General features: G+C 42.6%; 2 protein-coding genes across 3 annotated transcripts; one reads left to right on the top strand and one right to left on the bottom strand.

Moving 5' to 3' along the window:
• Positions 1-5,402: 5,402 nt before the first annotated feature.
• Positions 5,403-7,185, top strand: si:dkey-197c15.6 (putative nuclease HARBI1). Its single transcript, XM_046369150.1, has 2 exons — positions 5,403-6,290; positions 6,779-7,185. The coding sequence occupies exons 1-2, from the start codon at positions 5,597-5,599 to the stop codon at positions 7,183-7,185; spliced, it is 1,101 nt and encodes a 366-aa protein (XP_046225106.1). The 5' UTR covers positions 5,403-5,596.
• A 104-nt stretch (positions 7,186-7,289) lies between these two features.
• LOC124048396 (receptor-type tyrosine-protein phosphatase H-like) lies at positions 7,290-24,661 on the bottom strand. 2 transcript variants are annotated; one of them, XM_046369148.1, is made up of 18 exons: positions 24,355-24,661; positions 22,102-22,147; positions 21,416-21,673; positions 20,663-20,926; positions 19,874-20,140; positions 19,212-19,475; positions 18,678-18,914; positions 18,251-18,517; positions 17,820-17,913; positions 17,682-17,732; positions 17,418-17,499; positions 17,093-17,183; positions 16,731-16,807; positions 16,129-16,263; positions 15,869-15,991; positions 10,566-10,726; positions 10,172-10,307; positions 7,290-9,692 (listed from the first exon to the last, which is right to left on the bottom strand). In XM_046369148.1, the coding sequence occupies exons 1-18, from the start codon at positions 24,424-24,426 to the stop codon at positions 9,543-9,545; spliced, it is 2,775 nt and encodes a 924-aa protein (XP_046225104.1). In that variant the 5' UTR covers positions 24,427-24,661; the 3' UTR covers positions 7,290-9,542. The 2 variants fall into 2 exon arrangements, with proteins under 2 accessions (XP_046225104.1, XP_046225105.1); XM_046369149.1 differs by having other exon boundaries at positions 24,540-24,644.
• Positions 24,662-27,002: the final 2,341 nt, after the last annotated feature.

Raw genomic sequence — 27,002 nt, forward strand, 5'->3', positions numbered from 1 at the left:
AAAATTTTCCTCCCTCATGATGCCATCTATTTTGTGAAGTGCACCAGACCCTCCTGCAGAAAAGCCACCCCCACAACATGATGCTGCCACCCCCGTGCTTCACGGTTGCGATGTTGTTCTTCGGCTTGCAAGCCTCCCCTTTTTTCCTCCAAGCATAATGATGGTCATTATGGTCAAACAGTTCTATTTTTGTTTCATCAGACCAGAGGACATTTCTCCAAAAAGTACGATCTTTGTCCCCATGTGCAGTTGCAAACCGTAGTCTGGCTTTTTTTATGGCGGTTTTGGAGCAGTGGCTTCTTCCTTGCTGAGTGGCCTTTCAGGTTATGTTGATGTTGGACTCGTTTTACTGTGGATATAGATAATTTTGTACCTGTTTCCTCCAGCATCTTCCCAAGGTCCTTTGCTGTTGTTCTGGGATTGATTTGCACTTTTCACACCAAAGTACGTTAATCTCTAGGAGACAGAACGCGTCTCCTTCCTGGGCTGTATGATGGCTGCATGGTCCCATGGTGTTTATACTTGCGTGCTATTTTTTGTACAGATGAACGTGGTCCCTTCAGGCGTTTAGAAATTGCTCCCAAGGATGAACCAGACTTGTGGAGGTCTACAATTATTTTCTGAGGTCTTGGCTGATTTCTTTTGACTTTCCCATGATGTTAAGCAAAGAGGCATTGAGTTTGAAGGTCAGCCTTGAAATACATCCACAGGTACACCTCCAATTGACTCAAATGATGTAAATTAGTCTATCAGAAGCCTCTAAACTCATGACATCATTTTCTGGAATTTTCCAAGCTGTTTAAAGGCACAGTAAACTTAGTGTATGTAAACTTCTGACCCACTGGAATTGTGATATAGTGAATTATAGGTGAAATAATCTGTCTTTCTGTTTCCATCAGAGCTGTCGTGATTTATTTTATACAGTACGACTTTACTCGCATAAAAACTGTGGATGGAAATGTGGTAAGGTACTTAAATAGTTACCCAGAAATACCTGTATTAATGGCACCTGTTTGAACTCGTTATCAGTATAAAAGACACCTGTCCACAACCTCAAACAGTCACACTCCAAACTCCACTATGGCTAAGACCAAAGAGCTGTCAAAGGACACCAGAAACAAAATTATAGACCTGTAGCAGGCTGGGAAGACTGAATCTGCAATAGGTAAGCAGCTTTGTTTGAAGAAATCAACTGTGGGAGCAATTATTAGGAAATGGAAGACATACAAGACCACTGATAATCTCCCTCGATCTGGGGCTCCACGCAAGATCTCACCCCGTGGGGTCAAAATGATCACAAGAACGGTGAGCAAAAATCCCAGAACCACACGGGGGGACCTAGTGAATGACCTGCAGAGAGCTGGGACCAAAGTAACAAAGCCTACCATCAGTAACACACTACACTGCCAGGGACTCAAATCCAGCAGTGCCAGACGTGTCCCCCTGCTTAAGCCAGTACATGTCCAGGCCCGTCTGAAGTTTGCGAGAGCATTTGGATGATCCAGAAGACGATTGGGAGAATGTCATATGGTCAGATTAAACCAAAATAGAACTTTTTGGTAAAAACTCAACTCGTCGTGTTTGGAGGACAAAGAATGCTGAGTTGCATCCAAAGAACACCATACCTACTGTGAAGCATGGGGGTGGAAACATCATGCTTTGGGGCTGTTTTTCTGCAAAGGGACCAGGACGACTGATCCGCATAAAGGAAAGAATGGGGCCATGTATCGTGAGATTTTGAGTGAAAACCTCCTTCCATCAGCAAGGGCATTGAAGATGAAACGTGGCTGGGTCTTTCAGCATGACAATGATCCAAAACACACCGCCCAGGCAACGAAGGAGTGGCTTCGTAAGAAGCATTTCAAGGTCCTGGAGTGGCCTAGCCAGTCTCCAGATCTCAACCCCATAGAAAATCTTTGGAGGGAGTTGAAAGTCTGTGTTACCCAGCAACAGCCCCAAAACATCACTGCTCTAGACGAGATCTGCATGGAGGAATGGGCCAAAATACCAGCAACAGTGTGTGAAGACTTACAGAAAACGTTTGACCTCTGTCATTGCCAACAAAGGGTATATAACAAAGTATTGAGAAAAACTTTTGTTTTTGACCAAATACTTATTTTCCACCATAATTTGCAAAAAAAATCATTAAAAATCCTACAATGTGATTTTCTGTTTTTTTTTCTTCTAATTTTGTCTGTCATAGTTGAAGTGTACCTATGATGACAATTACAGCCCTCTCTCATTTTTTAAGTGGGAGAACTTGCAAAATTGGTGGCTGACTAAATACTTTTTTGCCCCACTGTATAGCTGTAAATCGGAAAGCATCATCAATGTCACTAACGAACTGTGTTTTATCGAATTAAGTTTTTAAAAATCTGGAAACCTTACATTGGCATTTCCCAACAGACATAATCATGTTGGATTTCGATATGTATATGTGTATTGAAAGGAGAGGCTACTGTGTCGTTTTGTGTGTTCATGGACAGGTGTGGACTTGTCGTGGTGTGCATAAGCTGTTGTGGTTGTGATGTTTTTGTGTTGTTTCTGTTTGAGTGTGTTATTATCTATAAACACAAACCATCTTGAATGACTAATTTCAGGCAGAACACACAAAATAACAATTTCAGGTTACAGATATGTTGAAATGTTTGTCCAGTGTTCATGTTGGTAATCAATAAAGGTGAAGTATTTTTCTTCATGAAGGGATATTCCCGGGATTTTCTGAATTAAGCCATTTTCCTACTTAACCAGAGTCAGATAAACTCATGGATACCATTTTTATGTCTCTGTTTGGAAGTTGAAGCTATTGCTGGAATTTCAGTTGTGGGTCAAGGTGACCCTTAGGTATATATATATTAGGGGAAAATATTGAAAGGCCCAGTGCAGTCAAAATTCTGTTTTTTTCTCTGTTTTATACCAGTGTTACTTCCTGATAGTTGCTGGTTGAAAATAAAGTTTAAACAGGACCTTCTTATCAGCAGGTTTGCATGTGCGGGAGTTTCTGCTTTCCATGGTGACATCACCATGCAGTAAATTGGTAATAGACCAATAACAAAGAGAGTTCCAAACCTCTCTGCCAATAACAGCTAGTTTTCCGTTTCCCCCTCCCCTTTCAGACCACACCCAGACATTCCGAGCAAAATTATTGCTTGAGAAATTGTTTTTGTTGTTGTTGCTAAAAGCCATTTCTAAAATCTGCATAAACAATGTGCACATTTTTGTGGTGTTTCCACCAAACGGACCTTTTGCGGAAAAAATATGTCCGTGATGACTTATTGTCCACAAAATTAACTGTATCACTTAAGTTTAAATGTACCAAATAAAAATCTAAAATTCAATGTGTTTCCGTCACATTTTTAACTCTACTGGTAGTTTTGTCCCCCAAAGTTTTGGTGCGTGCGCCCTAGCCAACAGTTCGCAGATACAGTGCGGGTAGGCTAGTCTACATGATGAGATTACTATAGATATGAGAAAGAATATTTTTATTTGTCAAACGGCAGTCAAGCATCGATCATCATGTCACCAGAATAAGACCCTTGGAAATGTGCATAAAGATCACCGTGCACTTCCCCACCCTGTGAATTTCATCAGAATTTATTTCATCTGCAGCCTAATAAACTGCATGGTTTCCTGAGTCGTAGTGGGAGGACCACACAGTATGTCATTTGCGTAACTCCAAGTTAACTTCGATATCATGGTTATTATAGCAATATTTGGTAATAAAGGCGTTTCCACCGCCAATACATTTTAACTGACACAAAAAGATCCCAACATGTCGAACGAACCAGAGTCAGTGTGTTATTATCTATAAACACAAACCATCTTGGTCTTTCGGAATGTATTAAAATTGTACCGAAACGTTCTGTTTCCATCAGAGCTGTCGTGATTTATTTTATACAGTACGACTTTACTCGCATAAAAACTGTGGATGGAAATGTGGTAAGGTACTTAAATAGTTACCCAGAAATATTTGATATCAAAATAATAACAGCTGCACTGGGCCTTTTAACAAAGCATTTATGAGGGTCTCGTGTACACTTAATGAGTTAGGCTACTAGAAAATATTGGAGTACGTAGTTATATTAGGCCATCTAATGAAAATGATGAGCTAATAATATAAGAATTCCGGTATTGGAAGTTTTTGAGATTCATAATGCAGGTGATTTATGTGTCTTTGTAATGAAATGGCAGGGGGCCAAATCTGATCCATACCTGTAGGTGGCATATATAGACCCCTTTCTGTGTTTGCAAACATTTCCGCATGAGGGCGATCCGCGCCAGTTGGTGGCAGAAAAAAGGGGAGTTCTTATAGAACGACCGCAAAAAAAAGTGCATTTCACACTACTTTTGGATTAGAATGACATTTTAAGGCTCGTCTGAATGTCCTGCTTAATATAATGTTTTTGTCATCATCGCAAATCAATTATTTTAAAAAGATCACAACCGAATATAACGTTAGGGACTGTTCATGCAAGAATCAACTGTAAACATATGAGAACCCAAGATTTATTATTTTTTTTGTTGGATTAATCAAAACGTAAATCTAGGCTATGTTGAAAAGGCGTAGATGACGATGGCTTTCTTACTGCCCCCAATAAATCGGTCAGTGTGCCGTGTACTGGAAAGGGGTCGATATCCACTCAGAAGGGGGGCGAGGCACGCCACATCTCATTCTTACATATTGATTTTGTTTTTGATGTATTGTGAGGGAAATGATAAGGTTTGCCATATTTTCATTTAAATGTGATATTCTACATTTGGGAATACAATATATTGTATATAGTGATGTAAAGTAACTAAGTAAATAAAATATGTACTTTTTTACTCCTATTATACATTACACATTTTCCCTGACACCCAAAAGTACTCGTTACATTACGAATGCTCAGGCAAGACGTCAATATGGTCCACTTCATGTGTAACGCGTTGTCATCCCTACTGCTTCTGATCTGGTGGATTCACTAACCATAAATGCAGCATTTGTACATGAAATGTTGGAGTGTGCCCCTGGCAGTCTGTACATTAAAAACATAAGAAAATCGTGCCATCTAGTTTGCTTGCTATAAGGAATTTGATGTATAGCATTTACTTAGTCCTTTTTCCCACCAATCTACTTAAGTACATTTAAAACCAGATACTTTTCAACTTTTACTCAAGTAGTATTTTACTGGGTGACTTTTATTTTAGCTTGAGTCATTTTCTATTAAAGGCATCTTTACTTTTACTCAAGTATGAGAATTGAGGACTTTTCCCCACCACTGATTTTATCAATACATTATTTTTGAGTTTGTAAAATACGTGTCATACTGTACATTTGCAGCAAAGGCTTCTCGAGCCCTCCAGCCCATAGATGGCGGTGTACCCCTTTACAGACCATGTCCACCAATGAAGGTGTACTTCCTTCCTCCACCACGTTTTTCATTGTTTACAATCGTTCGGCGCAAAGAAACTTGTGTATTTGAAGCATAACGTGAATGAAATGTGACATGTTTAGGATTTAGATAAGTAGCTTGCCGGAATGTTCTAATTCCATGCCGAGCATCCAACACGGATTCTTTCTCTGCAAACATTTGCCTGTTAGTCTAGCCTAGTAGACATGGCTTTTGCTCCCGCTGTGTGGTTAGCTGCTCAAGCAGAACTCTACGAGGACGACGAAGAGGCCGAGGTAAACAACTTCCCAGAGCCACAGAAAAACTACTTGGGCGATTACAATGATGATTATTTATTTGAGAGGTTCCGCTTAACTAGACCTTGCATAAGTTTCATCACGGATTGCGTCAGGCTCCGGATGAAAGCCACGCTCCAGCAAATGAATGGACCTTCCGTCGATGAAATGGTGATAGTGGCACTGGACTATTACGTCAATGGTATTTTGTCGACCAAAGTCGTAGATATGATTCAAATGGAGCAAATGGAGATTCACGAAGTCATCAACAATGTCTCCAAAGTGTTGTCAGGTATGGTCAGGGAGTTTATCACTTTCCCGGCGAATGGTGAGGAACGAGCAAATGTGGCGCACGAGATCAAGAAAATATGCGGGATTCCGACCTCCATGGGCTTGGTGGGATGCATGCATGTCAAGGTGAGACCACCTCATCACGACAAGGAAGCTTTTCGGAACACAATGGATAACCACACCGTCATGACCCAAGTCATATGCGATTGTGAAGGGAATTTAATGAGTGTTGAAAACTGCTGCGTTGGCAGCACACCAGAGCAAACCATATGGGATATGTCGGATATTGCCCAGCAGCTAAAGCATGGAGCACATGGGACGCATTGGATCATTGGTAAGCTAATTCTACACAGGAATATGTTTCATACATTTCTTATGACTAGAAATACTGTGCAGGCCCACTAGCCACCCATGTTATGAAGGGTCTCCAACTCCGGGTCCTGGATTGCTATTAAGTGTGCAGGCTGTTTCAGCTCAGTACTAACACCCGTTTTAAACCATCAACAAGCTGAAATCAGCTAAGTTGGCGTTGGTCTGGAACAGTTCTGAGTGGGTTAGACCATAAACAGTGGTCTATCTTTAGGTGAGTCACTCCGTCAGTGTTAAAAAAAACGTCTGTGTGATTGTGAACAAATTGGGATAATCAGGGTGGAAGATGAATTGACAATCAATGAACTGTATTTCATGGTAAACTGGAAGGATCTTTATCGTTTGGAAGAATAGTTTTTACCCTGTGTCTTGAACGCTTTATGCATTTGTTTTCAGCAGATTTCACCAATGTTCATACTTGCCTCTTTTTTTTGTTGTTTTGATCCCACGAAGCCGGAAAAGGCTATGCATTGAGCAGACACCTCCTGACGACCGTTTCACCAGCCAAAGAGAAAGCGGATCGGCGGTTCAATGCAGCCCACGGCATGATCCACTCGGTCCTCCAGAGGACCATCACCTTGGTGAAGAGGCGCTTCAGGTGCCTGGCCAATCTGGGCCACGTGCAGCAGAACAGTCTGGACAAGAAGGCAGAGATCATCAAGGCCTGCTGCGTCTTGCATAACATCGCCAAGAAGTTCTCGGTGCCTGTGCTCAACGATACCGTGCTAGAGACTATGCACCCGGCCGAGAATCACCAGGTGCCGGTGGTGGAGGTGCCTAGCTACGCAGAGAAATCCAGAGCTGCCATTATCGGCATTTATTTCTCGCATTCCTCCGGGAATGACAGCATTTCAGACTGAGGACAATGGAAATATTTGTATAAAATGGTTGTTGCCATTTGGGTTTTATAGGAGTATGGTTCGGTCCCTTATTATAACAGTTTGTGAAAATAGGTGCTACTGGATTGACAAAAATTATTTTATTTTATCACGCTTTGTGATACATGAAAACCAAATGACAATACTTTGGGTTTATCTATTTACATGTTTTTATGCATTGTCAATAAACGTCAAGTAAAAATCTAATCCTCCGTGAATCATTTGATTGCAATTTAGAAATTGATAGGCTAAAATTGACATTTATTGAGAACACAAGCAGCATTTTCTAACACAATGATAAAAAAGGTACCTAGATGAATGTGAAGTGTGCTGAATTCTCCTGAACATAGCCAGTGAATGATTACATACAATATATGCTTAAACATTATGTACATGTGAATATATTTAAATAAAAATCTTAACATACAGAAGAAATGAGCGAGATTAAACTTTTTGTTTTTAAGTCAATCACATTGGTGCAATTTTCAAACATATGGTACATTTTCACAACTCAAAACATCATCAAAAAGGCTCATGATTCAAATCTTAACATTTTCAATTGACTGATTAAACATTCAGTCACTTGTTCACTGCACCAAATCATTCTTTCAATTTGGATACATATTCAGTCTACATTGAACAAAAATCTAAACATGTAAAGTTATGAATGCACACATGACTGTAAGTCGCTTTGGATAAAAGCGTCTGCTAAATGGCATATATTATATATTATTATGAGCTGAAAAAGAAATCCTACACATTTTCCATATGCACAAAAGTCTTATTTCTCTCAAATGTTGTGCACAAATTTGTTTACATCCCTTTTTAGTGAGCGTTTCTCCTTTGTCAAGATAATCCATCCACCTGACAGGTGTGGTATATCAAGAAGCTGATTAAACGGCATGATCATTACACAGGTGCACCTTGTGCTGATGCCTATAAAAGGCTACTTTTAAATGGGCAGTTTTGTCACACAACACAATGCCACAGATGTTTCAGGTAATATGCAATTGGCATACTAGCTGCAGGAATGTCCACCAAAGCTGTTACCAAATAATTGAATGTTAATTTCTCTACTACTTGCAGCCTCCAACATTGTTTTACAGAATTTGGCAGTACGTCCAACTGGCCTCACAACAGCAGACCATGTGTAACCACGCCAGCCCAGGACCTCCACTTCCGGCTACTTCGCTTGATGGATCGTCTGAGAGGGGGGGTGTTTACACGTGGTCTGAGGAGTATTTCTGTCTGTAATTAAGCCCTTTTATGGGGGAAAACTAATCCTGATTGGCTGGGCCTGGCTCCCCAGTGGGTGGGCCTGCCTGCACCCCTGCCCAGTCATTTGAAATCCATAGATTAGGACCTAATGAATTTGTTTCAATTGACTGATTTCCTTAAATGAACTGTAACTCAGTAACATCTTTGGAATTGTTGCCTGTTGCATTTATATTTTTGTCCAGTGTAAGTATCTGCTTTTCAAGATGTAATATTCACTTTACTTTTGATATGATTTGTCATTTGTTAACAATACAATTAACTCAAACTGTTCCAAACTAATAACTACTGAACCAAAATTATGTATTGCCTAGTTACATTTACATTTTTGTAATTAAGCAGACACTGTTATCCAGAGTGACTTTAAGGAGCAATTATGGTTAAATGCCATTTTCAAGGGCAGATAGACAGATATTTCAGCTAGTCGGTTCAGGGATTCGAACCAGTGAACTAGTTAACATGTATAGTTTGATAACTGCTGAACACTACATTTCTATATTTTTATCTCCATAAATCTATCAATTTGACATGAATTTATGTTGGAAGGTAAAAACAAATCATACATGGATGTGGCTGTAAATACTTAATCATCCTCCTCCATCAGCCTGTGTGCTTTAATAGGACAATGTGGAAAGAGTCGCTATGTGCTACCATTGGGAATAATAGTGTATTATAAACTGGGTGGTTCAAGCCCTGAATGCTGATTGCCTGACAGCCATGGTATATCAGACCGTATTCTACAAGTATGACAAAACATGTATTTTTACTGCTCTAATTACGTTGGTAACCAGTTTATAATAGCAATAAGGCACCTCGGGGGTTTGTGATATATGGCCAGAGCGACGCAGCTTGCCTAAGAACAGACCTTAGCCGTGGTATATTGACCATATAGCACACCTCCTTGAGCATTATTGCTTAAGTAAGGGGCATTACAAGTGTTATCAGTTTAGAATTTTGTACTTAAGAGAGTTTTTCAAGTATACATACCATTTACATCTGAAAAATGTTCCAATGTGATTGGAACAATAAAACAAACTCACAGCAGACAATCCATGGCCTTATCTTCAGGCCTTTAGATTGGCAGCTTGGAACTCCCTCAGTGCTGTGGCGTTGGCGTAGATCAGGTCCGAGTTCTCGTAAAGGGCCTCTTGTATCATCTTCTCTTTGGGCTCCAGAGAATCCATGATGCATTGGTGCAGGAAAATATACTGCGACTAAAAGAGTGTAAATGGCCATGATAAGCCACAAATGGAGCCTCATGAGTCATGTATTCATTTTTTATCAAGGCTTTAGTCATTAAACCCAAAGAGGGCAGGGCTGCGGAGCTGTGTGTTACACCACTGATTATAACTACAAGTTAAATATAACAAAGAAATGTAAGATGTGTCAAATAAATGATATCCAGCTCAGGCCTCCAGCTATGCATTTGGTTTGCTAACTTGCTAGCTAAGTGGCTAGATGTCAAGATCAAGCTTCTTGGTTACAGCAGAGACATTCAATCCCCTCCGGATCAAGGTCACTGTTGCCTAAATTGTTTTGTGCATGTTCAGTAATACCGTATACCCCAGTATGGTACAGAAACGGTATGACAATCTAGATATCGCCCAACCCTAATCAATAGACATTGTCCATATTTTAGGGTAGTACATAGCGTTAATGTGGTGATGGTTTCTGAGGCTAACACAGGCCTTACCTCGGTCTGAACCATGAGCGGCCGACTCAGCCTCATCTTGTGCACAAAGGCAGCGATTCCCACCGCCTTCTCCCTCTCTAGCTGTTGTAGCATCACGTCCAGAGCAATGATGGTGCCCGTCCTCCCCACCCCAGCACTGAGAGACAGGGAGAGTGATGTAAACATAATGTACACGTTTACAGATAGAGCACAGAACAATACAGTTCAATGAAGAGACCACCTAAAACTAGGCCTATACTTGAACTGTCACCACCAGTCATTGAAAACACACCTCACTTGTTGGTTAACGGTGCATTCTTCGAACACCGCAATAGCGTTTCCACATTGCACATCCCTATTTCAAATTTTTCTCAGTGTAGAGTAATGGCTGGGTGTTGTAGGTACTGTACGTTACCTGCAGTGCACCACAGTGGGTCCGCTGTTCTCTTGGCTCTCTATGTGCTGTCTGACCAGCCCTCTGAACTGGATCAGATCCTCCGTTCCCTCTGGGACTCCGTGGTCGGGCCAGGCCGTGAAGTGGAAGTGTTTCACAGGGCGCTCCTCGGATGTGTCCCTCTGAAAGACAGAATTATTTAAATGCAGAGGCGATATTCACACGGGTAGTAAGTAGAGAATGCACTGAAAACCTTGTCCAGGGGGGTGTTCAGAAGGGAGAGAACATTTTGAAACAGAGTGCTACTGAAAGGAACTACCTGATTGTCAGGATTTGGCCAGGGTTGTTCCGGTTTTTGGTCACTAGATGCCCCCATTGTGCCTTTTGACCTTTTGTTTTCCCTTGATCCCCATTATTATTTGCACCTATGCCTCGTTTCCCCTGATTGTATTTAAACCCTTTGTTTTCCTCTGTTCTTTGCTCTGTGTTTGTATGTTAGCACCTAGCCCTAGTACTCTGTGAACTCTTGTTGATCCCGGTGGACTCTCTTGTGGAATTCTGTTTTTTTGTTCTTGTTTGTTTGTTTTTGAGTATCTTTGAGGCTTTTTGTGCTTTACCTTCCACCTTGTGGATTTACCTTTTTTGTCTTAGAGGATTACCTTTGTTCTTGTGGAATTCCTTTTGAGGTTGTGGAGTTACATGTTTTCCTGAAGAACTTCACTTTTTACTTCATTAAATACACCGTCTCAAGTACTGCTGTGTCTGCCTCATCGTCTGGGTTCTGCCGACTATTCGTGGCTCAGTTGGTTAAGTGACTGTTTCTCACTCCGGAGACCCGGGTTCGTAACCGGGTCCTGACAGAAACACAGAGCCAAAAATGAACCCAGAGGCAGCCAGTTCCCAGGACCTTGTTGCCATGCTGTCCCACCACCAGGAGACTGTCCAACGCCACGAAGCTGCCCTGGTTCAGCAAAAGGCCTTAATGGCTAGACATTCTCATCTTCTGTCGGAGATGCTGACTTCCATAAAGCAGATATCTGATCGACTTACCCCGGCAACAGTTCCCGTCCCAGTACCTCAGATTCACGTACCCATGGCAGTTAACCCTCTGGCTGAACCTCGTCTTCCACCTCCCCAACGGTTCTCAGGTGATCCAAGTGCTTGTAAAGGGTTTCTCACACAATGTTCTCTCTCCTTCGAGCTGCAACCCTCGTCGTCTAAGATCGCATATATCATCAACCTGCTGTCGGAAAAAGCCCTGGCCTGGGCTACTGCTGTGTGGGATGCCCATAGTTCCTGCTGTGCCAGCTACTCTGCCTTTGCTGAGGAATTCAAACGAGTGTTTCAAGGCCCAAGCAGTGGTCCTGACTCAGCCAAACAGCTCCTGACTCTCTACCAAGGTCGGCGCAGCGTGACGGACTATGCCATCCAGTTCCGCACGGTGGCAGCAGCGAGTGGCTGGAACAACGAGGCGCTCACGGTGTGCTTTCTGAAAGGCCTTTCCGACACTACCCAAGATGAACTGGCCACTCGGGAACCACCGGACAATCTCGAGTCCCTGATCAAGTTGGCCTCACGCATTGACCAGCGTCTGAGAGAGAGAACTCAACCGTAGACCTCTAGCCCCTATCAGTCCCAGCTCCGAGTCCCCACCTTTATCCTCGCTGGCCCCACCGGAACCCATGCAGTTTGGACGCATCTCCCAGGCTGAGAGAGACCGCCGGATGAGGGAGCGACGCTGTCTATATTGCGGCAAACCGGGCCATTTCCGTTCCACGTGTCCCGGGCTCCAGGGAAACGCTCTGTCCCGTACAGACCGGGGGGAACTGTAACGGGAAATATAACCTCCTCCCATCCGTCCAACTCCCGTCTGCTCATTCCAGTCACCCTTTCCTGGGACAACCACAAGCTTCACCTTCAAGCCTTGGTAGACTCTGGAGCCGCAGGTAACTTAATGGATGGTGTCTGGGCGAAGGAGAATGGCGTTCCCTCTGAACCTCTAAGTGACCCCATGAGGGTTACTACATTGGATGGAAGCCCTTTGGGATCTGGACTTGTCACTCATGTCACTACCTCCTTGCGACTTTCAGTTTCACAACACCAGGAATTGATGAACTTTCATTTGATCTCCTGTTCAGAGTTCCCTCTCGTCCTTGGATAACCCTGGCTTCACAGCCATAACCCTCACATCGACTGGTCTGTGGGCACTATCAAGCAGTGGGGTCCTATGTGCCAAGCTACTTGTATTTTCCTGAATTCCCCGAGTTCTACTCCCGAGTCTTTAGAATCCATCGACCTGACCCGAGTTCCCGAGTGTTACCATGACCTCAAACTGGTATTTAGCAAACAGAGGGCCACCATGCTACCACCCCATAGACCTTATGATTGCCCCATCAAACTGTTTCCGGGCACTTGCCCCCCCAGGGGTCGGATCTTTTCCCTATCTCCACCCGAACGAGCTGCTATGGATACCTACATCAAGGACGCTCTGGAAGCAGGCCTCATGCGTCCATCCACCTCCCCGGCGGGAGCAGGGTTTTTCTTTGTGGCCAAGAAAGACGGTGGATTACGTCCTTGCATCGACTACCGGGGACTCAATGCCATAACCGTCCGTAACCGTTACCCGCTACCCCTTATGGCCACAGCCTTTGAGCTGCTCCAGGAAGCAGTTGTTTTCACTAAGCTTGACCTGCGGAACGCATACCATCTTGTGCGGATCAGACCTGGTGACGAGTGGAAGACCGCTTTCAACACACCTACTGGTCACTATGAATACTTGGTGATGCCCTTCGGCCTGACCAACGCCCCAGCGGTGTTCCAAGCGCTCATTAACGATGTGCTTAGGGATATGCTTAACATATTTGTGTTCGTTTACTTGGATTACATCCTCATCTTTTTGAGCTCTCTTCAAGAACACACTAAGCATGTCAGACAAGTACTCAATCGCCTACGATGTGGGGGATCGTGAACTCCTAGCGGTTAAGATGGCATTGAAGGAATGGAGACACTGGCTCGAGGGGGCTTCTCACCCGTTTCAAGTGCTTACGGACCACAAAAAGCTGGAGTATATCCAGCAGGCGTAGCGGTTGAACTCTAGACAAGCTAGATGGTCTCTTTTCTTCAATCGATTCCAGTTTATCCTCACGTATCGGCCCGGGTCGAAGAATCTCAAACCGGATGCCCTGTCCCGAGTCTACGCTCCTGCCATTCGAGATGACACGGACATGCCTGTCCTTCCTGCTGCTAAGATCGTGGCTCCGATCTCGTGGCAAGTTGAGGATACCGTGAGACGAGCTCAAGCTATTGAACCGGACCCGAAAGGAGGTCCTGCCAATCGGTTGTTTGTCCCCAAGGCAGTGAGGACTCAGGTCCTTCTGTGGGGGCACTCCTCTCGCCTCACCTGTCACCCGGCCGTAGGTCGCACCTCGGAGTTCATCCAGCGTAAGTTCTGGTGGCCTACCATAAGAGAAGACGTTGCCACTTTTGTCAATGCCTGCCCCGTGTGCTGCCAGGGCAAATCTTCTCACCTCCGCCCGCAAGGACTCCTTCACCCTTTACCTGTTCCCCACAGACCCTGGTCCCATATCTCGTTGGACTTCATTACTGGCCTTCCTCCATCCCATGGCAATACTACTATCCTAGTCATTATCGACAGGTTTTCAAAGGCGGCCAGGTTCGTCCCTCTGACTAAGTTACCTTCTGCCAAGGAAACGGCTGAGTTGGTAATTAATCATTTGTTCCGAGTCTTCGGCATTCCTCAAGATATGGTTTCTGACAGAGGTCCCCAGTTCGCCTCTAGGTTTTGGAAGGCCTTCTGCCAACTCATGGGGGCTTCTGCCAGTCTATCTTCAGGGTACCATCCGGAGTCCAACGGCCAAACTGAGAGGATGAATCAAGAGCTGGAAACCACCCTCCGATGTATGACTCGTAACAACCCGTCCACATGGTCGTCCTTCATTGTTTGGGCCGAATACGCGCACAACACCTTGCGCTCCTCCTCCACTGGTATGTCCCCGCACGAGTGTCAGATTGGCTATGCCCCTCCATTGTTCCCGGACCAGGAGGCAGAAGTCAGAGTGCCTTCAGCCTTGAAGTTCGTCAGACGCTGTCGGCTTAAGTGGAGGAAGACCCGTCTTAATCTTATGCGTTCCTCACAGAGGTACCAACAACAAGCCTACAGACGTCGCCGTCCCGGGCCTACCCTGCGCCCCGGCCAGAGAATCTGGCTCTCCACAAGAGACTTACCACTACGGGTGGAGTCTCGCAAGCTGTCCCAAAAATACATCGGTCCCTTTAAGGTTGCCAGGAGAGTTAACCCAGTTTCTTATCGCCTAAACTTACCCAGATCCCTTAAGATTAATCCCACATTTCACATTTCCTTATTAAAACCTGTTGTTTTTTTCTCCCCTTGTCCCGGCAGACAGACCTCCCCCTCCGCCTCATGTCATTGGAGGCCAGCCGGCTTATACCGTCCATCGGATACTGGATTCCCGCCGGGTGCAGCGGTCCTGGCAGTATCTGGTGGACTGGGAAGGCTACGGTCCCGATGAGCGCTCCTGGGTTCCTGCCAAAGACATACTGGACCCTGACCTCATTCGTCAGTTCAGGGCCCTCCACCCTGAGAGAGCTGGTAGGAACGTCAGGAGCCGTTCCTAGGGGGGGGGGATTCTGTCAGGATTTGGCCAGGGTTGTTCCGGTTTTTGGTCACTAGATGCCCCCATTGTGCCTTTTGACCTTTTGTTTTCCCTTGATCCCCATTATTATTTGCACCTGTGCCTCGTTTCCCCTGATTGTATTTAAACCCTTTGTTTTCCTCTGTTCTTTGCTCTGTGTTTGTATGTTAGCACCCAGCCCTAGTACTCTGTGAACTCTTGTTGATCCCGGTGGACTCTCTTGTGGAATTCTGTTTTTTGTTCTTGTTTGTTTGTTTTTGAGTATCTTTCGAGGCTTTTTGTGCTTTACCTTCCACCTTGTGGATTTACCTTTTTTGTCTTGGAGGATTACCTTTGTTCTTGTGGAATTCCTTTTGAGGTTGTGGAGTTACATGTTTTCCTGAAGAACTTCACTTTTTACTTCATTAAATACACCGTCTCAAGTACTGCTGTGTCTGCCTCATCTTCTGGGTCCTGCCGACTATTCGTGGCTCAGTTGGTTAAGTGACTGTTTCTCACTCCGGAGACCCGGGTTCGTAACCGGGTCCTGACACTGATCTTGTCCAATAAGATCAGAGATGTTCATTTTTTTGTAGCAGAACGTTTTGCAACTGTGTGCCCTACTGAACATGATGACCCAGGTTTCATAAGTAGAACAAGCACTTTGCTTACACTTTTCACTACAAACTCCCGCAGGGTCCAGTTGGTTTCCCTTTTCTCTGACCTGACTGTTACCAACAGGTCTCCGTACAGGCAAGGGGTGTAGTCCAAAGGCCAGTACTGCTCACATTTAGTCTAGGGAGACACAGACAGAATAGGTCATTGTTTCTATATAAATACAGTACATAGAACGGTTTATCTGTGATGTCACCACGTTCTCCACACACACAATGCAAAGCAAACACATTAAGGAGGACTCCAACAGGACTCACCCTCCCTCCTTCGGTGCAGTTGGTTACCATGACCACACCCTTTACCCTTTGCTCCCAGATCATTCTCCAGAAGTCGTCAACGGTGGTGGGCAGGGGACCCTGTGCAGCGATGTACTGTCTGCTGTTACCGTAGCCCTGAGACAAAAAGCACCCGGGTTAAGAAAACACACCTATTCGATTTAAGAGTAATCCATGATGACTCAGATGTGTAAACATTTACAGGTGCAAGAACTTCCTCTAAGGCATCATATTATTCAGCGATATCGTAACGTGACACTAGAATATTTTTGACATTAGAATGACACTAGAATATTTCTGACAAAGGTTTGTGTGGGGATGTATTGGAAAACATATACGGGGCAAATAACTTGTAAGATTGGTGAAAGTTGACCTTTGGTGTTATGCAATGTTTCAAGCCAACCCTTTACCGTAAGTAGGCCTTTTACAGCAGGCTATCAAGGTTGAGATCAACATAGTAGATCATTCTAGTACTGACCTAATTACTGCAGTCACAGTAAGAATAGCTGTATAGGATATCTAAGGACTGATATGGACATTGCTCTGTATTAGGAAATCCATGACTGATATGCTGCTGTACGTACTGGCATGTAATTGGCATTTATGTAGTCAGAGCTCATGTTTTGGTTTAGGATAGTTAGCTTCACCCGACACCAGTCGTCTGGAGAGAGAGAGAGAGAGAGAGAGAGAGAGAGAGAGAGAGAGAGAGAGAGAGAATTTAAAAGCGATTAAAACTATAACCTCAAATTGTAGCAAATCTGCAGGTGGGGTGAATAAGCCAAAACGCTGCCTGGAATCTGAGGGATATCTGACCCACCCTATTATACTTAGTTGATTGGCTGACACAAAGTTCAACTATTGCCAGAAAAAGTGGTGATGTCAATTCAACAACGGTATGTTGTTCACATGATGTGTACTGTAGAAATGGCAGCCAGAGTACACTTACATGGCAATACATTGGTGAAGCGGTTCTTGTTCTTGTTCTCCTCCAGAGTGGCTGCTTTTTGAGTCTGCTCTGTGCCAACAGGGACGAAGTCCTGCATAGAGATATGAAGCATAGATCGTGCATAAAGTAAAGTAAAACAAATGGATGTTTACATATTCAGAAGGGTCCGCTAACGCAGACAAACAAGATGGATTACAAGACGACAAAATAAAAAAATGCATTCTAATACGGTAGGGAACGCAACGTTGGACAATCGCCCAACCACTTTGCATTGCCAACACCATGATGGAAACAAACAGAGCGAGCACGTTATCCTTATCGCTACCTCATACTCCTCACTGAATCCTCTGTTCGTGTCAGCGCTCATTGTGTGGTAGTGGTCTGAAAACTTCCCCGTGGGAATAGCTCTGGGGGAAAAAGGGAAGATAGTAAGTTCTCAGGTGAATATTCCAAAGTAGTTACTGTTATTAACAGCTGTGGGGTCTAATACATGTCTTTTTGGCTTTGCTGCACATAGTCGCTAAAGGGTTGGAGTTTAAGGCTAAGTCTGACTCTTAAATACTGAAAATGAATTCTATACTGTACATACTTGAATTTATTGCTGGTTAGTTTGGATTCCACAAACAACAACTTGGGCCGGCTATTGGAAACGGGAAAAGAAAAGCATTGATTATTGAGTCCACATGGTTTCCTTATCTAACGTCATTGTGAAGGCAGCCGCACCGACCTGAATATTTCTGGCTTCTGACGCCATATGAAGAAAGCCAGACAAACCAGGAGGCAGAGTAGCAGCACAGCCATGACTGACCCTGCAATGACCCCTATAGGGAAGAAACCTGGGCTTTAGTGTGAGCGCATAGGGCACGACATGTTAATAAATGGGTTATAGGTTTACTTCTGAACATGTAAGAGTAATCTGAGCAAATGAGCAACACACTTTTAGTATCAAAAGATCATATAAAACAAGATGTAAAAGCTCTCCATTTTGAATACAGGAAACGGGTGAGATCCCATGGTTTTCCGCCAGAAGAAGGCATGGCAGCTATATCGCATCATGCTGTGTGTAGATGCTGTTATCGGTGGTAATACAAGTATCATTGACCAATCATTGAACCTTTTAACATGAAATGCTTAAACATAAATGCTTGGCTCACTCACCTCTTGGGTCTGTATTACAGCTGAAAGAGACAGCCTGACTTATCCGACGCCCAGAGATTGAGGCCAAAGACACTCGATAGGCCTGAGCAGGTTGAACCCCATTGATGTCCACCTTCCTCACCCGCTCTCCCTCCACCCTCTGAGGGCTTTTCCCAGTCACATTCACCTCCACACTGGTCCATATTCCCTCCGGCACATCCCAGGCCAGAGAGAAAGCGTAGCCACTGGACAAATAGTCACATCTCGGTCTTATCAGTGCTGGGGGAACTGATTAAAACAAAAGAAGAAAGATGTCACCTTAACTCCCTGCTAAAGTCACTATCCTACAGGTGTACCATAATGCATCAATGCTAGACTACTAATATATTTAGTGGGAAAGTGGACTAAACACAATAGGTCACTTTGACAAAGTAAGAGACTGACTCACCCACAGTCTCCACCTGTTCACACAAGGGAAGTTTTTTAGAATCCTTTTCAAACCAAAGAGTCAGTGTGTACTTTGCCCCAGGGTAAAGGAGAGTGAATGACAAATTGCCATTAATGTTAGAGACGACTTGAGTCTCACTGCCATTATTGGCTTCTCCATTGGAGACGATCTCGGACAGGAGCACAGTCTGGATGGATGAGCTGGTGACCTCCCAGGATAAAGCAGAGCAAAATATCTCTGCAGGGAAAAGCAAGGGACTTCTGTTGATAGCGTTCACATTTAACGATTGAATTCGGTTTTTATGTGTCAAATGACTGTGTTATTCGGGCAATACTTCTGCTGAGTTTTCAACTCAACCCTTCTCCATAATATATGAAACTCTAGACCATCTGGACTATCCAAATAAAGTGGGACCGACTTGAAGAGCGAACTTTCACTGTAGCCACATAAAATAACTGATTGGACAATTTTAGGGTAAGAACTGTGAGAGGATTCTAATTGGGAATCAAGGTAAAAAAAAAAAAGCTAATTTACTTGTTACTGTGAAGTTGCTTTTTCCTCTGCTCTTGATGCCTTCAAACACAGTGAAGAGGGTGAAGGCATATCTTTTCCCAGACTCGAGAGTTGAAACTTGATGTGTCACTGTTTCTCCTGCATTAGGAATGTCTTTATTTTCCATATCGTCGAAATGCAGCACATAACTAGAGACACCTTCCGCCGGCCTGTTCCACTCCAGAGTTACACTGGTCTCATTTCGGTGTGTCTCTCTTACAGCGACAGCCTCGACATTAAGGGGAGCTAATACAGAGAGAAGAAACATAACCAATCAACACAGTCAATGCACCGCTTCAAAAATGACTACCGTACATGTCTGATCTTTAAATAACCCCAATAACTATTCAGCATCAGAAGATTCCAGAGTTAAAAAGCATGAATCCAAATCTAAAATGTAAAAATGTAATAACAATATTTCTGAGAAGACAAACCATATATATATATATATATATATATATATATATATATATATATATATATATATATATATATATATATATATATATATATATATATATATATATATTAAGGCTATAGATATATCAGTATTTAATGTATCTCACACAAGAGTGATCCATGAAAATACTGAAAGATAATCTAGTACCCCCCCCCCTCCAATTTCTAAAAATAAATAAACTTACCAGTGACTGCAGACAATTTACTTCCAACAGTACTCCTGACACCTTCAAACACAGAGAAGAGAGTGAACGTATATTTTGCCCCAGCAGTGAGAGGTGAAACTATGTGTGTCACTGTTCCACTTTCATTAGATGCAGGGTTGATAGTATTCGTCCCAGAGGTGTCCAGCAGCTCATAAGTGATCCCTGTGCCATTCACTTTGCTCCACTGCAAAGTTATACTGGTCTCATTTTGCCCTGTCACATTGACATCACCTACACCGAGGGGACCTAAGATAGAAAGACAGCAAGATGACAATGACAATTAATGATTTCACAATGTATATTTACAATGCATTCACAATGCATTTACAATGCATTCACAATGCATTCACAATGTATTTACAATGCACTCGCAAAGTATATTTACAATGCATTCACAATGTATTCACAATGCACTCGCAAAGTATATTTACAATGCATTCACAATGTATTTACAATGCACTTGCAAAGTATATTTACAATGCATTCACAATGCATTCACAATGTATTTACAATGCACTCGCAAAGTATATTTACAACGCATTCACAATGTATTTACAATGCGTTCACAACTCATGTCACTCACTTTGTAGATTTTAGAATGTGTAGATGTAACATTATCTTAAGACATCATAAGCAAGATATTATATGCCATTTAGCAGACACTTTCATCCGAAGCGACTTACGGTCATGAGTGCACACATTGACAGGCATTGAGAGGCATTTAAGGATGCAAGAGATGACACAGAATCCAATTCTCAAGAGACTCACGGGTGATTGCGGAGAAATTGTATCCCTTGCTTGGTACTCCTTTGAACACAGTGTAGAGAAGGAACTCGTATTTTGTCCCAGCATTGAGAGGTGAGACTGTGTATGTCACCGATCCATCCACATCAGATACAGGGATGGTAATATTAGTCCGATCGCTGAACTGCAGCTCATAAGTGATCCCGTTCCCATTCACTTTGTTCCACTGCAGAGTTACATTAGTCTCCTCTTGCCCTGTCACATTGACCTGAGCTACGTTGATGGGAGCTGGGGGGGAAAAGAAGAGAGGCAAATCAAATATGACAGAAGCATGCATGTACTTTATAATATATAATAATATATGCCATTTAGCAGACGCTTTTATCCAAAGCGACTTACAGTCATGTGTGCATACATTCTACCTATGGGTGGTCCCGGGGATCGAACCCACTACCCTGGCGTTACAAGCGCCATGCTCTACCAACTGAGCTACAGAAGGACACCGCAGCCAATAACAGCCCGACGCCATTCTCCGGTTTGTTCCAACGCAGAGTTATACTGGTATCATTATGCCCTGTCACGTTAACATGATCTACATTGACAGGAGCTGAGACACAAAATGTTTTTGTTTTTTTTTGTTGAAAAAGGTCAGTTGTATTTCCTTAAACCAGTATGCAAATGATTTCACTGTACAGGTACAGTGTACTGTATACCTTCATGTATGAACAGCTTAAAGACCTATATTAGTAGCTGAAAATGTATCCAATGTCCACCTACCAGTATCAGCTGTAAAGGTAAATCCATCGCTCCTGTCACTCCCATGTACACTGAAGAGAGTGAAGTTGTATTCTGTCCCGGCAGTGAGAGAGGAGACTGTCTGTGTCTCTAGCGCCTGAATGTTTTCCGTGGTGTTTATCAATGATGTCCCATTTTGGAACTTCAGTTCATATGTGTACCCCGGTTTCGTCGTCCACTCCAGAGTTACACTGGTCTCATTTTGCCCCATCACAGTGACATGTGTTACCGCCGTGGGAGCTGAGACACAAAACAGAACAATTCAGTCAGTCAAATGTTTTGCAATGTCATTGTTCTCCAACAACAACAACAACAAAAAGGACTTAGTCTCATCTGCTATGACTTGGGCCCTGTGCTTTGTTTTGATCATCTCACATGGCCTGGATTTGAATCTTTCTTTTCAGCTTTTTCCGTAAATGAGGCACCCCCGCCTCCCCCCCCAAAATTCAAGCAATGTCTCAAGATGGTGCGGAAGCATCTGACTTAAAGTAAAAAGGGGACCATTTGATGGGAAAAGCGTTAAATATAGGGTCAAATCCAATTAATGTTACATGATTAACCAAAAACCCAGCTATGACATGTAATATAACTCAAATATCATGTACACGACGTTAAAGCATTACACAATCGCCCGTCAAATGATGCAGGGTATGAGATTGAACACTTACTTGGTTTAAGGGTTGAAGATGGGATTGAAGGTGTAGTAGATTGACACTGAAAGCAGAATTACAGCTATGTTAGAAGAACATACAAAAAGATGGGACACTGGTGGCAAGACACACACACACACACACACACACACACACACACACACACACACACACACACACACACACACACACACACACACACACACACACACACACACACACACACACACACACACACACACACACACACACACACACACACACACACACACACACTAACATAGCTTCAGTATAACTATATTTAGTAGGTGGGTTATAACAGCTGTCAAATGAACTACACATCTGACTGATTCTCCAAAGTGTGCTCTCACACTCCTTCTGCTCCCCCTTCCTGCTTTTACATTTCATACAGCTGTTGTCATTTCTGCTTTTTCTCTTCTCCATTACCCAAACGTTGTAAATCAAACCCTGTGAATTATCTGAAATGGCCCTCCCTTCTCGAAATCCCCAAACTGTTAGCATACATGTTTCTTTACTTCACCAATAGCGACCAATAGACATTTGCCCAAATGATTCGCTTGTGGTTTTCAGCTTTCTGTAACAAGCACATTCACGCAATGTCAGCTTGAATGTGTTTGCTTTCACCTTATTAGTATCTCCTACTACTTATAGTACTTGTATAAGGCAGTGTAGTAGGCTATGTTGATTAGTGTCTTACTAGTATACAGTATCATGGGGAACCAAAGAACAACTGTACAGTATTTGTACAATATATGCAGGACAGAGGAGTCTATCGCTTACAACATTAGTTCTCTGGAAATGATTGTGTATTTCCCCAAATTGTGACACAAACCTCAGAGGTCCAAAAATAACTCACGCTATCTAAAGGGATCTTATTCAGCCTTAATTACATGCGACTGTGTTATAATTCAATTGACCATTCAAATTGGCCTATTCCTAATTCCAATGTAAACTTACAAAACCAGTTACGGCTAACTATCAGTAGCTAACAATGTTTAATGCCACCACTGCATGTCCAATAAATCACTATGTGTATTTATTTCATGAGAATAACTCAAAATATACATTTTTTAAATTATTTATTTCCCTGTGCCTCCTTTTGCCATTGAAATGCTCAGCCTGATCGTGGGATACAAATGTAAATATATTTACATATACAGCCCTGATTGGCGGATAGGATAATCTAGACTCTGGACTAGAGCCTACCTCGCGTACCCCTTCAAATTAGGAGGATACATATGCAAATATAGGATGACTGGTCATTGGTCAGAATAATTTGATCAGATTGTGATGTCATGCGGTGGTCCAAAAACTGCCTCCCACCGGAACAGGTTGAAATTCCAGGCATTTTTAAAATATATTTTTAAAGCTTTCACAGAGTGTTATTTCGACCTCGTTGTGTGTAAATATCATAATAAAAGGAAAATCACGTTTTTGACTGCACTGCCCCTTTAAAGCGTTAAGAACATTGAAGAAAGTGTATGATGGTTGCATTCATAAAGGGTTGCATATCTCCCCCAATAAATCGATCTCATTTTGACTACAGTAAATGTCAAAATTCCAGCTGATGTCCGACAGCAGCTAGACTTATAGAGTACATCAGTTTCCAATCATCTGGTTGGGGGAGTATCTGCCTTTTGATAAGAAAATAATTTCAGAGCGAACTCTACAGCAAGATGCATAAAAGGTATGTCTCCTTAGGCTGTGTTTCACAAGCAGCCCGATTCTGACATTTAGCCCAATTATTGATCTGATCTGATTGGTCAAAAGACTAATTAGTGGCAAAAGATCAGAATTTGGCTGCCTGTGTAGAAGCAAATTCGTATTGAATTACTTTGTATAACAAATATATTTTGTTTGCTGCTTTTAACAAAGTCAGTCATAAAATGTTACTGTACAATATCTATGTTTAACAGTACACCTGTTAGAGTCAATCCATTTGAATTCAGTCACTTCCGGGGGAAAAAATTGAATTCCAACTCAATAATTGTTTATTTTTTACTTCTTGAATTGGAATTCCAAGAAAATAGACCCAAAACCTTCGTAACGCAGCAATTCATGTGCACTGTACTGATTCAAGTGTTGTTGCCTTTTCATTTAAGCTTTAATTGATATAGGCATATTTTCTGCTCTTAACAAACTTCTTTCAAGCAGACAAAGTTTTAAAAACTATCAAACCACTAGCATACGTCAAACCACAGAGGCCTGGACTATTCAAGTGACACAAGAAGCAAAGTGAAAATGACTCACCCACACTCCTGCCACACAGAGGCACATTATAACGTCAGATAATCCCATTGCTAGTGACGAAGACCACACCATGCCAAGGCACGGTACAAATGTTGAAAATGCACTAACACCAATGACTATTTTCTATTGAAATTATTATCAACTAAAAGCAACAGTATTTTGGCCCTCTTAGGTTATCTTCGTACCCTGATTATCCTACACCGATCCTTTATTTGCTTAATTCCACCAGTGTTGACTTTTCATTTTCTCACACGTCCTCCTCTCGGTCACCTCTGAACTCATATCATGGCTGTCTGCAACTTGTTTTATTGTTACTTCTCTTTTTTTCTGCTTGAAACATCCAGAGAGAGAGAGAGAGAGAGAGAGAGAGAGAGAGAGAGAGAGAGAGAGAGAGAGAGAGAGAGAGAGAGAGAGAGAGAGAGAGAGAGAGAGAGATTTGCCCCGCCTGTTACTTCCTTATTATCTCATCACCTCCTGTCAAGTCTTGGAGAGCATCTCTATCATGTAAATGTATTAGGTTTATGCAAATTGAACATATGTTTACTCTTTATCATTTGGCGATTGAGTGCTGTCTATTAAAAGGCGAATTGGGAAAAGGTGTTGGCGTGTTGTTGAGTGTGTCTCGGTGTGCATCTGCGGTGTGTAAGGAAATTAAGCAACAGCAATACGTAGCGCTAGGTGTTGAATATCAAATTAAATCAAATTCTATTTGTCACATGCGCCAAATTTGTGTAGACCTTAAGGTTAAATGCCCTTAACCAACAATGCAATTTTAAGATAAATACGTGTTAAGTTTAAAAAAAAAAATAGATAAGTAAAAAATATAGATAACATATAATTAAAGAGCCGCAGTAAAATAACAGTAGCGAGGCAATATTACAGGGGGTACCGGTACAGAGTCAATGTATATGATCTAAGTACAGTAGCTGTTTCTGTTTTCATAGCTGTGGTTGTGTGGCTTTTCTGCTTGAGTGACAGGAACAGAATCGGTATTTATGGTTTTACAGAGAACAGGAAAATCTAAGTACTTTGACCTTGTGGTTTTCAAGCAACAGAACAATAAGGAAATGGGCCCAGAAACCACTGATAACACATTTGCATAGTAGCGACACGCTAACAGGCCAAATAAAATATGACTTTGTAATACTTCAATAAAACATTAGAAAAATGAAAGATTACTTTGACACACATTGAGGAATTAGAGAGAGAGCACGAGGTAACACAGCAGTGAAATGGAACCTTCAAGTTCAGATTTGAAAGGTCTCATTCACCTCAAAGGTGGCACAATTTGACTGTGTTTTACATTGAACTCTGCAAATAAATGACTATTTCCCAAAGGTCATATGTCTGTATGACATGTACTGTGCACCCTTTAGAAAAACAATGGAAAAGCATGGCAGCATGCAGTATTTGAGAGGGTTTTTAGAAAAATGGTATTGTAAATGAGCTGGGTGACATCGTGCAACATCACGATAACTGCTATTTTCTCTATATTTACTACAACTATTGAGATGAGGAATCGGTGTGGGTGCGAGCAGGGCGGGGGATCTTCTAGTCTTTATTTGGAAGCCCCTATTGACACCACGAGTCTATTATCCTGCTCTCAAGTACCAGATCAGGTTTTTCCAGTTTTCTGTGCACACATCAACACTTTCCGAGGCAGCATATTCTCTCTGCTTGCCCACATATGCAAATAGAAAAAGGCTCACTCTCATCTGTAGAGTCCCAAATCAGGTGATTAAAACATATGGGACTGTGTGACAGTATGCCTAACCAGAGATCTGTCAACACTGAGTATACAACACATTAGGAACGCTCAGAACAGCCTCAATTGGTCGGGGCATGGACTCTACAAGGTGTCAAATGCGTTCCGCAGGGAGGCTGGTCCATGTTGACTCCAATGCTTCCCACAGTTGTGTCTGGATGCTGGCTGGATGTCCTTTGGGGGGTGGACCATTCTTGATACACACGGGAAACTGTTGAGCACAAAAAATCCAACAGAGTTGCAGTTCTTGACACAAACCAGTGCACCTGGCACCTTCTACCATTCCCCGTTCAGAGGCAGTTAAATATTTTGTCTTGCCCATTCACCCTCTGAATGGCACACATACACAATCCATGTCTCAAATGTCTCAAGGCTTAACAATCCTTCTCTGGGCCTGTCTCCATCCCTTCATCTACACTGTTTGAAGTTGACTTAACAAGTGACATCAATAAGGGATCATAGCTTTCACCCGGATACACCTGGTCAGTCTATGTCATGGAAAGAGCAGGAGTTCTTAATGTTTTGTAGACTCAGTGTATTATTTAATTTAATTTATTTCCCCTTTATTTAACCAGGTAGGCTAGTTGAGAACAAGTTCTCATTTGCAACTGCGACCTGGCCAAGATAAAGCATAGCAATTCGACACATACGACAACACAGAGTTACACATGGAATAAACAAAACATACAGTCAATAATTCAGTAGAACAAAAGAAAACAAAAAGTCTATATACAGTGAGTGCAAATGAGGTAAGTTAAGGAAATAAATAGGCCATGGTGGCGAAGTAATTACAATATAGCAATTAAACACTGGAATGGTAGATCGGCAGAAGATGAATGTGCAAGTAGAGATACTTGGGTGCAAAGGAGCAAGATAAATAAAT

This window comes from Oncorhynchus gorbuscha, linkage group LG11 (genome assembly GCF_021184085.1).
Source record: "Oncorhynchus gorbuscha isolate QuinsamMale2020 ecotype Even-year linkage group LG11, OgorEven_v1.0, whole genome shotgun sequence".
NCBI classification, from domain to species: domain Eukaryota; kingdom Metazoa; phylum Chordata; class Actinopteri; order Salmoniformes; family Salmonidae; genus Oncorhynchus; species Oncorhynchus gorbuscha.

What these genes read in the sequence shown, in the direction of transcription:
- LOC124048396 (XM_046369148.1), bottom strand. Translation starts at nt 24,426, where the DNA reads ATGGTGTGGTCTTCGTCACTAGCAATGGGATTATCTGACGTTATAATG. An exon ending in TACCTTTACAGCTGATACTG is followed by an intron (nt 20,927 to 21,415) that starts GTAGGTGGACAT and finishes TTTCCCCCCCAG; the next exon opens with CTCCCATCAACGTAGCTCAG. An exon ending in ACTGCACCGAAGGAGGGAGG is followed by an intron (nt 15,992 to 16,128) that starts GTGAGTCCTGTT and finishes GTGTCTCCCTAG; the next exon opens with ACTAAATGTGAGCAGTACTG.
- si:dkey-197c15.6 (XM_046369150.1), top strand. Translation starts at nt 5,597, where the DNA reads ATGGCTTTTGCTCCCGCTGTGTGGTTAGCTGCTCAAGCAGAACTCTAC. An exon ending in TGGGACGCATTGGATCATTG is followed by an intron (nt 6,291 to 6,778) that starts GTAAGCTAATTC and finishes GATCCCACGAAG; the next exon opens with CCGGAAAAGGCTATGCATTG.